The sequence below is a fragment of the Chanos chanos genome, chromosome 4, assembly GCF_902362185.1.
Source record: "Chanos chanos chromosome 4, fChaCha1.1, whole genome shotgun sequence".
Taxonomy (NCBI): domain Eukaryota; kingdom Metazoa; phylum Chordata; class Actinopteri; order Gonorynchiformes; family Chanidae; genus Chanos; species Chanos chanos.
In genome coordinates this window covers 11,082,581-11,095,703 of record NC_044498.1, presented here as the reverse complement: position 1 = coordinate 11,095,703, position 13,123 = coordinate 11,082,581, and the positions used below count along the sequence as shown (strand labels likewise).

The following is a 13,123-nucleotide window of genomic DNA, read 5'->3' as shown; positions in this document are numbered from 1 at the left end:
CTAGGATCCAAGTGGAGCTGGTCCAAGATCAGCTCTCCTGATCTGAGACACTTGATACTTATGGCTCCAGGACTCATTCATGACCACACTGGTTGTCAGTCAGAACAAAAAAAAAGGTCAAAGTAAAAAATGGGACAGTAAATAGTGTCTGGTTTTTATTTTATTACATTAATACAATGATCAAATACAGAATCAAATACATTGCAAGTAAATGTGGGTTTCTGCATGGACTGGGACATACAGGTAAAATGAGCACAACTCAGCTATTAAACCATACACCAAGATGCTACATTTTGGGCTCAGGTATAACAACAGACAAATATACTTTGAATGGTGATCAAAAATATGAATACATTCCTGTTAAAAAACATGTTTCCACCAACTAATTTGTGCACTGCAGAGAAAATTTGGAACTGTCATGCAAGTCATGCAAAGTAAATTGAGATCACAGTGTAGACAAGCAGCTTAAAAGGAACCAGTTCACAAGATACCTTTTAGATTCTCCAAATTATCATATTATAACTGAAGTACCGTGCAAAATATGCAAAGAACATTTTGTACAGAGGTATAAGGTACCAAGAGTCATGGCCCCTCGATTGATGAATGACTGGAAAACAGTAGAGTTTCAAAGTATGGCTGGAAGAAACACAGCAGTATGGACACAGTGGACATCAGGTGTAAAGTAGTAGAGGAAAACAGTTCAGTGTTTAGTCTGATTTTATTGCTTTACCCTGTTAAATAACCCAAGGAAGGACATGCTTCTGTTTTAAGGCACTTGGGGATTGGAAAAATAAGGCAATCTTTTGCCAGACTTTTATATTATATTATATTATATTATATTATATTATATTATATTATATTATATTATATTATATTATATTATATTATATTATATTACAGCCACTCTATTTTCATACATTAAACAGTCTTTGCCAAGTATAAAGCTTTTCAGTTCTTAAAATGTACCTAATAGTGCAGAACAAGTACAATTATCTACCAGATTTTGAGGAAGATTTGGTAAATTTATATGCACTTTGATAAATCAACAAAGTACAACAAGATATACCTACAGAAACTGGTAATAAATGATCTCTTTGCAAGATGGTACTCGATCTGTAATTTTCAATAAAAGGACTGCCATTACATATTTAATAACGTCCATAATGACGTGAGTGTCAGGCTTGGCCTAAAGAACTCAGTTTAAGTACTTCAATGCTTTGAAAAATATTCACAATAATGACAGACGTAACTATACATCTAAAAATATCTGCAAACAATAAAGGAATTCACGCACAGAAGGTCATAACTGCGTCCTTTGTACCACACTGGCACTGATTCTGCTGGTCTTGGTGGGGTAGTGTGAGAGCAAGCTGTTGGCAGCCCGGTGTGATGGTGAAATAGGAAACTGTTTTGACGGCAAGCGGCATCTGAGCTTGGACATCCTCTCTGGATCATTTGCACAAGAGCAAGTTTACACTAGCCCTGCCTGCCATAAGAAGCTCACTCTGTGTTTGTGTATATATGAGTGACTGTGTGAGTGAGTGTGTGTGTGTGTGTGTGTGTGTGTGTGTGTGATAGAGAGCCCATACCCCATGTTGTCAGTGACTGCTTTGCCTAATACGTCCATCGAGTGAGTCCCAAGGGCACATGCAGCAACGCTAAGATCAGGGCTATTCTGGTGCCGTGGGCCTGCTGGAGTGCTGATAGGAGAGGATTAATGAGGCAGGCCTCTCATCAGTCCTAATTAGAAACAACACTAAAAACTATTTTTGGCCTCTGTTCCTATGGAGAGAATTCAACCAGAGTGTCCACACAACCTTACTCACCCTCTACGCCCACTCTGAGATCCCCTTCAGGCATGACCGGCCCAAAGGCCTAAGGTAAATATAGCCCCATATGACCACTATCAAAGTGACACAACGTTTAAAGCCTGGTTGTAAATAATATATCTTGGCTGTGGAAACAGGAACGATTGTTTAGGTTACCATCTTGGGCACTCCCCTTGTGTGTTTAATATTCTGTTTGTAATGGTAGTGACATCCCAACATAAAAACACCACCACTTGCCAAAACGAGAGGAACAATCTCAGACAGGCATGATATGAACAACGAAAATAGTTAGATACAACACAATTGGGGAAAGCTGTTTTTTAAACATCACATCTCACCAGTAATTCTCAAGCCTTTTTTTTATTATTTAAAACCGCACAAGGAAGGCAAAAGTGACATTTTACAAAATGGCTTTTTTTTTTAACCTGTGACAGTTTAAGAAAGGGCCTGGATAGATAGGTCAGGGCAATATTGAACAGATCATGCAAACAGGTGTGGAAGAAGGCCTTTACAAATATAGCACCTTAGTGAAAAAATAAACCCAGCTGTCTCTTACATCAGTGCAAAAATAGTGATGTCCAATGGTAATAAAATTAGTAATGCATAGAAAGAAAGTGGTGATTGTTCAAAAGAAAATAATATGTGTTTGTTTGCTAATTAGAGGCACAAACTTACTGTTTATATGTGCTTGATGATCGATATATTTTCTCCATTAATCTCTGCAGTCAGAAACCAGCACTCTCAGGCAAAAGACATTCTAACATCAACTTTACAGATCCAGAAAATAAATCCAGGTATATGAAATGTGTTGTCTCTAGATGTAAACTAAAGCAACATTTGAAGGTAAACACCACTTTCCCCCCTTCAAAAAAGTCACTCATATATTACAGGACTACATTCATGTACTTCAAATACTTAATGTACTTCAGTACATACTGTAGCTGAATTAGGGCAGTCAGGGCAACGGACAGATAGACAGACCAATGCTTAAAAAAACTCATTGCATGGACTATAATATAAATTATAATACATCCCAGTAACAAAAAAAACCAAACAACTTTCTATGGTACCTCATCTCTGGATCTGTACTTTTTAAAACCTTTTTAAAACAGCAAGAAAATGTGCTGTGTACACCTCTGTGAATTCCATGACTTATGTGTACAGGAAGGGAAACCACCCTTGGAATGGCAGGAACATGAGTGGAAACAATTTGTTGTCGCTGACAGAATAAAGCATACATTTTTTTATTATTTTCACTGTGATAAAAATGCACAAACAATACAGAACATATGTATTTAAACATAGGTATGATAATCAGGATTTTTTTTTTAGCGTGGACACAAAATGAAACGTAATGGCTGACTTTGGTGGTAGGCAACCTAATATGAATCAATAAATTTTATGTTTGACTGGTGATTCCATTTATGTAAGGCATTTTCTTAGCCAATCTACATATGGCCGCCGTTACAACCGGGTTGTACTCAAGGGTGTGTTGTGGTCCCGCCATAAATGAACGCTTTAGATTAGCAACAATGCTTTTGATCAGTACCTCAGGTTTATCACTGAAGTCCTCCAACAAGCTACAGAAACAATCGATGATTTTCAAGTCCTTCCGAGTAAACAGAGCATTATTTGCACATTTTATGTCCACATAGTTAATATCGGTGTAAAACATTTTGCTCCTATTAGACCAAGACATTAAAGTAAAGACTCTCAGACAACACATCAGTTCACAAGACTGCGCAGGTCTCTATTCAATCAAGGAACAACAATTTAAAAGTAACAAAGTCTATGCAGAGAAGATCGAGCAAAATTATTCACAAACAACAAAACACTGAATAACCTTTCAGATTTTAGAAATATATTGAGGGCTGAAGCCCTTAGATTGGCTGGATATAACTGGTATAAACATGTGTTCCTGGGATTCTTGTGCACTTACCACACATTTAAATTTTTTCACTTTTAATTTCAAAACGCAAAATTTAAAGTGCTCATATACTAACTCACAAACAGACAACCAGTGTCCCAAGTTCAGCTTTAAACAATTTCTAACCGTATTGTTAAATTGGTGCCAGCAATACCTGTGCATTGTTTTTCAATATACTAAATACAGAGGTGCTGTTCTTTACAAAGGGCATTGCCCAGTGCATGTTGTTAGCATATGTTTGCACAAAGACACTCACACATAAACGTTAGACACTTCTTAAGGCATCAGGAGAGGCACTGTTACTGCGATCGCCATGTGAGCGGAGGATATCAGTTTGTTTAGCCATAGAGCTGGGTGCTTATAAAAGTTCAGAAAGCCTTGTTACCTTGCTCTCTTCTACCCTTATTTGTGTCATTAAAGCACAAAAACAGCACTACGTCTGGTTTGAAATTGTTGTATCAGTTTGAGGTTAAATCAAGCCCTAGCAATGAAATTATATCATCTTGCAACACAGCAGTAAATAACTGGGGCAGAAATAAGAGAAACTAATGTATGTAATGTAATAATGAACACATACAGTCAAACACACAAAATACAAACAGCGCTGCAGTAACAAAAGGCCATAAAGATGAAAAATGTTTCAAAAGAAAAGATGAAAAAAAGGTGTAATTCATTAGGAAAGACAACCAAAGATGGTGTTCTACTATATATTAAGAGTATACTTGCTTACTTGTCCCTTTGCTCTCAATAGGCATGCAATATGAAATCTCACTGGGGACAATTGTAGCATTTAGAGGATAGGTGATGGTTAAAATCCATTTGTTACGCAAACAAGTGGATTAGAGTTAAAAGCTGGATGTGAAATAAAATTACTGAAACACACAAGCAAACTTGACTTGGTTTCAATCGTTTTTATCAAAGAAACAAAATGAAATTGTACACAGACAACAGTGACACGGCAAGTTTTCAGCACAAAAATGCCCATTTTCTTCTTTCTAAGGATATTTCCATGCCAGACAGACAGGCACAATCTCACACATTTTAACCGAAAAAAAAGCAATGATCATAATGATAACAGCATTATTTCGTCAGTCATCAGAGGGTTGGAAATGTTAAAATCATCCCCCATATATACAGATTAATTCCAACCCCCAGTTGCATTCCACTCAGAAATTATTGCACAGTAAGCCACTCAGGCCTTGTCATGGTCACCCCAGTAAATGCTAGTATAAAAATAGAGCGAGGACATTAACACACCAAACAAGTCTTCATCTTTTCTGACAACCATACATGAGGCCCTTCTTGGGTTTAGCCAGCACCAGCAGTAGAGAGATACAGAATGGAAAAAGTCAAATTTTTCTCTCAAACTGCAAAGAGGGAGAAAAAACAGCTAAAACGTCACAGTTTTTCATAAAACAAAAAATATAGTTGGTATATTTTCTTCCCTATGTCAAACTGTTGCACAGACCTTATCCCAGTCTAGATCTTCTATTCTTCTCCCTCAAGCCCCTCCTGACTTCTTGGGCATCAACAAGTTGGGCTTTCCCCCCTAAATACCCATCATACGACTTGCCCTTTTAAGAGGCTTTAAGAGGAGGGAGAATCTCAAAAAAAAAAACAGAAGAAATTCGATCTCTGTCGGGCTGCAGGACTCGGACCTTTGGCGCGCAACCGCAAGTCCTGAGACAGCTCATAGAGATTCTCGAAAATCTCTTACACAAGATTAGTTTGGAAGACAACAACCTTTGTTGTTTCCTGTAAGAGCTTCTAAACAATGGTCTCAACCCCTATGAGCTTTGGTGTGAGGATGCGGGGCGTCACGCCACTGTTTAGGTCTTCCTCAAACTCTAGCAACTGGCCCATGAAATTGAGGTTGGGTGAAATGATGGGCCGCCGGGTTTTGACAAATTTATAAGCATCTGTCATGGTCATCCACGTGTGTTTCATCAGGTATGCTATGACAATGGTGGCTGAGCGGGACACGCCAGCCTGACAGTGGACAAGGAGGCCCATGCCTGCCTGGTGAGCTTCCTCTGGTGGCAGAAAAAAAAGACAACATAGTATTGAATATTACCTGGCCACAGCTCTGGTGAAGGCATATTTATTCAAAAGGCAATTTCATACAGAAGTTACTAAAGCAAAGAGAAGGTACTGTTGTGCTTAGCCGGTCTCAGATTATAGCTCAGCATGTCTCCGAAGGTTTAAACACGGTACATAACGATCAGGCAGATTTCATCCAAGAAAATAACCTTCATACAGCTTTTTGACTAAGTTTAACTGTATAAAAACTTTTAACTGTATTGTCTTGTACCTACCGATGAATTCAAATGCCTCTTCAAAATACTGGCGAAGGTTTTGTTTGTTGCTATCAGTGGCAGGCAATCGCTTGTAGTTGAAGAGACCCCGGTCATAGTGGTATAGCGGAAGGTGGGTGGTAACATTGAGGATGTACCCAATATTCAACCTCTGCATTTGCTCGAGGTCCTGTGCATCACGTTCATTGCCCAAGTATAAAAAGGGCAGAATGGGTGTCAGCTCAGCATTTTCGATATCAGGGGTAGAGGGCAGGGAGAGAGGTAGCGTCCCCGACAGCCCCACAGCACCCCCACCATCCTGGTCTTCCTGCAAGTGGAGGGAATGGTCACAGAGGTTCTCATAGTTTTGTCTGAACCCGCTGAGGCCTCCTGAAGGAACAGATACAAAATATGACCATGAAAAAAAGAATCAAACGTTCATCATCGGCAAATCACTTTGACACTGGCTGATTCAAGTAGGGATTTAAGTAAGATACACCTTTTAGGATGATGCACATCACAGGATTTCACAAACAAATTCTCCTTAAGATAACCAGGAGACCCCTACTCTGTTAACATAGCCTGCACTGACTGGAGGTTAATATGTTTCTCAACAACAGACATAATGCTTCTAAAGTGTAAAATATTTCCCATCTCCAATTCTAAGACAACCACCTTACTTCTCAAAGGTCAACAAATGACCTCAAACATCAACTATTCTATTACCTCTTATTAAGCAAAAAGAAGAGCAACCTGCCAATAAGAAGGACATGTTAACTGAATCATTATTGTTTTATCAGTAATGATTTACCTCACATGTAAAACTGCTTTTTAAAACTACAGCTCTTACAAGAAACAGAAGCATGCAGAACATCCTGTGTGATTCATATCGAAAAAGCCAGTGGTATGCTTCTAAATGTCATTGTATCAGCAGTGGTTGATAACACATTTAGAAGGATTCTGATGGAAGACGAGCTGCATTTTCACTGTGCCAGAAGTTATCTAAGAGATTTTCAGTTAGACTGAAACTGAAAGTTAATCTGCAGTTTTGTGTACTTTATGACATGAAATATGTACTGTATGCAAACGAAGGTTTGTTTTTCACTGTTGAGTCACCCAACCTCTCACTATCCGTGTGTTATTCATCAGAAGTGGAGGTCAGCCTACTATTCCAACTTATATTTGCGTATAATTTGAATTTCTGTTTGAACTGCCTATCACGTCAGCTTTGTGAAAGATCCCCTTCCACACTGTAAGCCCATCTTCATATCATTACAGCGTAAGTCTGCAATTGTTTCTATGAACTACATTCTAACTAAATATATGCCAAAGAGTGTTAATGCTTTTCAGTGGACAAATTTATTTAATTTTACTTTTATGCCTTTACAACAGTGAAATGAGACAACATTTCTCATGTTTGCATAAAAGCCTAAGTAAACCCAAAACTGGTAAACTGCACTGGATACTTGTGATTGTCTGTTTAATACATATTTGTTCAAATTTTATGCTGCCTATCAGGCAAGTCTTAAAAGAGTAACTAGTGGATTACATTCCATTTTTATTGTAGCTATACTTTTTTGTTGATATTGTTCTTAACCCGACTGTGCAGTTATTAACTCATACCAAAAGCAAGATGTACAATGGGTCATTATTTAACTTAAAAGCAATGCATGTATTAATAAAGTTATAAATGTAAATTATTCATAAAATGATATGGGCTGACTGAAACAACTGGAAAAACCCAGAGACTGTCAGTTAACTTTCAGTTAGTCAAATAAGGCTTGAGTATCTCTAAACATAATCTCTGTCCATTCAGTTTTGCCTCCAGCGTATCGGTTTATGTATTGTTCACACTATGGGAGCTGACATCATGCCTAGTGAGATCACCGTATGGCTTCACTGCATTCCCATGACAACAGGGCGATTGGGGGATCTCCAAACAACTGTCGAGTCAGAGAGTGTCAACTGCACAAGCACAACATAACTATTTCAAACTGACCCTGCAACCTTCAGACAAATACACAGCTTTGTTTTGGCAATAAAGGCTTGGTCTTGTCTTTGTTCTATTCAAAATTATTGTCATTACTTTCAGTTCATTAATTCTCATTCTGATTCTTGAGTCTTCATTTACTGTCACTTATCTTACATCTAATAATTACCAATTCTAATTCAAGTGAGAAGGTAACAAGAAGCTGAAAGCAAGTCTGATTACAGTTTTTTCCATTTGATCAAATCACCTAAGATATGACAGATAATGATAAAAAAAAAATACATACATAACATGAAATGAAAGTTAGCGTTTTGAAGAAATTAAATGTACTATTAATTAATACATCACTGTTAACACACTATGAGTAAATAAGAGAGTCTCAAGATCCCCTTACATAATTTATGGAAAGTAAATGTGTCATTGACACCTACTATAAGGCTCAGGAAAGTACCTACAATTGTCTCTCAGTTTGAACAACTGAATATCCCGTTCCTTACAAAATTACCCCTTCATTGGGGGTGTTATGAGGTTCGTGAAAATGATTGTTTCAAACAATTTCCAACCACAACTCATAAGTACAATACAATAATATATGTGACAGAGGAACTATGTTCATCCTAAGTCCACCTTGCATTTTAAACTATTGACCATAATGAAATCCTGCTTTATGTGGGTGTGGTGCTAATAATTATTTTCAGTATGAATTAAAACAAAAAGCATCCAAATAGTTCAGTTACAACATGGAGCAACTGAACCCCAGACTGCAATGGTCAAGAAATTTTAACAAGAAAAATGGGCTTCTGCGTTTTAGTTTGACACTCAATTTGACAATCTGCGGATAGATCCAAATATTATAAGCAATAACCATACATTAGGCTTCACATTTATTATAAAGCACCTTACAAGTCAAATATTCTTAAATGTCATATAAGCAGGCACCACTGAACATTTTTTAAAAAAGCCCCTTGTTCAAAATAAGAATGAAAAAGGACTTAACTCAAATTACATTTTTCAGGGGGCAGGGAAAACATTTATTTTTCCAAATCATAAGCTAAGGGCATATTTAATTTCCTCCCCAAGATCGACAGCAGAATGAATTATTGTAGGGAGCTAATTATTCTCCTGTTGGTAATCCTAGTTTAATGCCATGACATGTAGACTGTTCCAGAGCACTGAGAAACCAGAGAAAATATTGGCTAGGAGGAGAAGAGAAGAGAAGAGAAGAGAAGAGAAGAGAAGAGAAGAGAAGAGAAGAGAAGAGAAGAGAAGAGAAGAGAAAAGGAAAGAGAAGACTTGTGGTACAGTGTGAGAACATGTGAGATGCGAGTGTATGTTTATGTAGTCCTCCAGTGCGATCCTGTCTGATTGGCAAGCTGGAAAACATGCCTAGCCCTCTTCTGAAAGGCTACTGTCCAACACCAAACATGGAAATGATGGCAGAGGACCAGAGACCGGTGTTCTAATGCTAGAATAGAGCTCACTATTTACAAACAGCTGCTGCCAAAGAACATAAGACATACTCCCCCGCCCCCATCCAATAGCAGGAGGATGGCTGTGAAGAACTCTCTCGCCTATGTGCGTGTATGCGCGTGTGTGTGTCTGTGTCTATGTGTGTGTGTGCCAAAGCGGTGACACAAATATTCTGACAAGACTATATGAAGTTTAATAGTTACTTCACTGTGGCTGAAAAAATTGATTGAGGCACAGAGGAGAAAATATATCCAGAAGTAACTGGCTGACTGTAGCTCATCAGTCCCAAGTATGCATGTGATGCATATGACTAGAATGCTCAAGCATATGTCTAAATTATTTTGATGTGGAAGGTCAGCAGAAAAATAAAGCAGTCACTTCAAAGTATTTTTCACGTGAATTAAACAGTGACAGTTTGTGAACATACTGAGAATGGCTGCAAGACACTAAGAGGTACTGCCTCAGAGAAGTGGCAAAACATCCCAGTTTGAGTTGTTCATGACACTAGCTTGCAGAACAAGAGAGGGAGATATCTGGCTTCAGAGTTTCCAGGTTTTATCGTAAGTGAAATCAAGATAATCAGATATTAGATGCTTCTCAAAGGGTAATTTCAGTACATATGTATCAGCAACCAAACCTCTGATTCAGAGACTAATCATAAGTACACAAACACTATGATTTTGTGTCATCTAGTCTTCATTTTCCAAACCAAGTATTGGTCTAACAAGGCAGGTAGGTGTGTGTATACAAAGGCTTGCCATGATTTTAATGATAAGTCCAAAAACCTACATAAATACGCTTTTTACTGTAGAGTGAGATTGAATATGAAGCTAATGTCCTTTCTCGAGTTCAGCATCTTATTTCAGAAATTCATATAGTCCATACCATATTCATACATCTGACAGAAAATACAAAAGCATTCTCATGTAATTCACTGAAAATGTTTATGTCACTGGTGTTTCATAGGACCATATGGGAGACCATCTGAAGAACCGAAACACCTAAGATAAATGGTGTCATATGACCTGTGAGCTCAAAGCACTGATATTTCATAAAGAACCTTATCCAGCTTAAGACCTGCAGTCAAACATGTAATGTGAGGTTCTTAATATTTTATCTGAGGGGTCATGAATGATAAAGTTGCCTTTCATAAAGTTATGCTTTTTGGAATAAAGTAGCGTGTGTGTGTAATCTTCTTCATCCAAGCTCCTAGAATTCAATTATGATGTAACCATTCCTGGTTTTCAATGATGCAAACCATTTGTTACCTGATCTAAAGTATTTCAATATCAAACCAAAACCTTAGGCTACAACAAGGCCAAAGTTAACCAAAGTTAATCACTTTTTACAGGCAGGGGTTGAAACATGCCTACCTTTTAGCACTATGGGGTCTTTTCCTTCCCTATGCAGGGACTCCAGGACAACGTGCAGTGGTTGTGACGGTGTCAGTCGGCCGGGGTCAACTGTGTTCTCGTCATACACCACTATATCTTTGGAAAAAATCCCCTTGAAGGAGTCTTTGCCCTGACGGCAGGAGATAAGGTCCAGCACAGTGATTTTGCCCTGTTGGAGTCGCCTACGGCTGATCTTATCCGAACAGTTGATATGCACGGCGCCCCGGATGTGGCTCTTGTTATACTCCATGAAGGGCCGGCAGTCAATGACCACTGGCACTGGCCCTACCGGATGACCCATAGGGCAGCACGTAAGCTTCTTGGCCAGCTCACTGGGGTGGATGACACGGAAACCGAGCCTGGCCTGGCCAGAGGTGAGGCTGGGTGCACTAAAGGCCTCACTTTGTCCCACCATGGGCAAGGAGGCACCACTGAGACCACCATAACTGACTCCAGAGTTCAAGTTGGGGCTGCTCGCGCTGACCTGGGTCTGCGTCTGCGTCTGGCCTTCTTTCTCATAAGTAGTCACTGTGCAACAGCTGGCACTACTGCATCCACACGTCAGGGAGCGCGTGGAGCCGCTGGATGAGGGCATATACGTGAGGTTTGTCGCCTGTATCTTCACCACGGTGGTGCTGCTGATCACCGTTGTCTTGGCGACAGCTCCCACGGTGGCTTCCAGGTAGCTGGTGTCCAGGCGGAGTCGGAGTTCCTGAGGTCGGATAGGCCTTGGCAACGCCACCACAATTCTGTCGTCAAGGGGAGATGGAGGCATGGGGAGGCTGAGGACTGGCAGACAGCAGAGAACTTAGGGACCCAGTCTGTGGAAACGATGATGAAGAGGTTAATAAAGTGTTCTCTAATGGGTGAGGAATACACTAACACAACTTGAGGAATAAGCTATCATTTCATAGACAAAAGATATTCTCTAGATGTGTTTCATAGCCTGTCATGCTGCCTGAGATATGAGTGAATAGTACAAACCCGTTTTATACAAACTGAGTTTTCACTACATTTGCAGGCTGAGGTTTTTGGGAAAATCACATTCAGTTGAGAAATATGAAATTCATGCATTTAATGAGCATGCAAGGCGATGAGCAGATAGTAAAACTGTCTGGCATATGTTCTGTTAATTTCCATTCTTAAACTGGGAAAGACGGGTTATCAACACAAAAACAAAAAAGAATAAAAGAAAGAATACAATTCGAGTAAGTAGCCGTCAAGCTCTACAGGAAAAGTGAAACTGTATGTGGGACTGAAATGTTCACTTCAGTAAACGCAAATGTCTTAGGGAGCCGCGTGTTGAAGTCAACCCGCCGCTGAGCTCCTCAGTCCCCGTAAGCCGTTTTCGTCCCTCTTCAGAAAGAAATTGCGTAAGACAGAGACGAAAAAAAACCGCATCATCAGACGCAGCAGTTTGTTAGGTCCGTGCTCTCCAAATCGTGTCCAAACCGATTAAACATTCTTGTTTATTAAATGTTTATCCAACAACACTCTTGCTGTGTTATTACTGTTTCGATGTATTACGACAATACAGATTAGGTTGGTCAATCGAGCCACACGATTCCCAACCGATAGGCTATCGTTAAACTGCGGTCCCGGGTTAACAGAGTAAAAAGAGCACCAAGCTACAAGCAGAATCTCGGCATGTGGACGTGCTGGGAATGTAGTATAGAGACCGAGTCTGTATGCTAAAACAGACAAGCTAATTTAGACTTTAAGATGAAACAGATCACTTACCAAACTTATCAATATACAATTTTTCATATCATTTCACATAACAGTCGTTTCCTGCTCAACGATCAAAAGTAGTGATCAATCGTTCTATACTGACGATACTCAATATATATAACCTGTCATTTTACCTTGCGCTATTAATTAGTAAAAATGACAAATTTACTCACACATAAGCAGTTCTGACATAAATCGCATCGCTAGCCAATATTAAGTATTGAATAGACTGCAGACTGTTGAAACATTGTCTAGGCTATTTGTGGGTTCCGATTACCAGTATAAAATAACTTAAAATATTTCAGCTACTTAAGGAATTGAATCAGCAATAACTTACCTTTTGGTTAGCTATAGCCTATGGTGTTCTCCTAATGTCTGTAGTTTACATACAAATATTCTACACATCAAGCCTGACTTCATTCAGCCAGTCCCAGGGCCGTGGATCCGCAACATTTTCACTTTCAGCTTTGCATTCAGTAATATAGTAC

At 39.1% G+C, this 13,123-nt stretch overlaps 1 protein-coding gene across 1 annotated transcript; it reads right to left on the bottom strand.

The window, feature by feature from the left end:
- Nucleotides 1-5,523: 5,523 nt before the first annotated feature.
- Nucleotides 5,524-11,679, bottom strand: dusp10 (dual specificity phosphatase 10). Its single transcript, XM_030772902.1, has 3 exons — nt 10,884-11,679; nt 6,072-6,440; nt 5,524-5,789 (listed from the first exon to the last, which is right to left on the bottom strand). Exons 1-3 carry the CDS (start codon nt 11,677-11,679, stop codon nt 5,524-5,526), a joined length of 1,431 nt encoding a protein of 476 aa, XP_030628762.1.
- Between the last annotated feature and the right edge of the window lie 1,444 nt (nt 11,680-13,123).

Coding starts and splice junctions, on each gene's coding strand:
- dusp10 (XM_030772902.1), bottom strand. CDS start 11,679: ATGCCTCCATCTCCCCTTGACGACAGAATTGTGGTGGCGTTGCCAAGG. Junction 6,441..10,883: donor AGACCCCATAGTGCTAAAAG/GTAGGCATGTTT, acceptor CTGTTCCTTCAG/GAGGCCTCAGCGGGTTCAGA. Junction 5,790..6,071: donor AGAGGCATTTGAATTCATCG/GTAGGTACAAGA, acceptor TTCTGCCACCAG/AGGAAGCTCACCAGGCAGGC.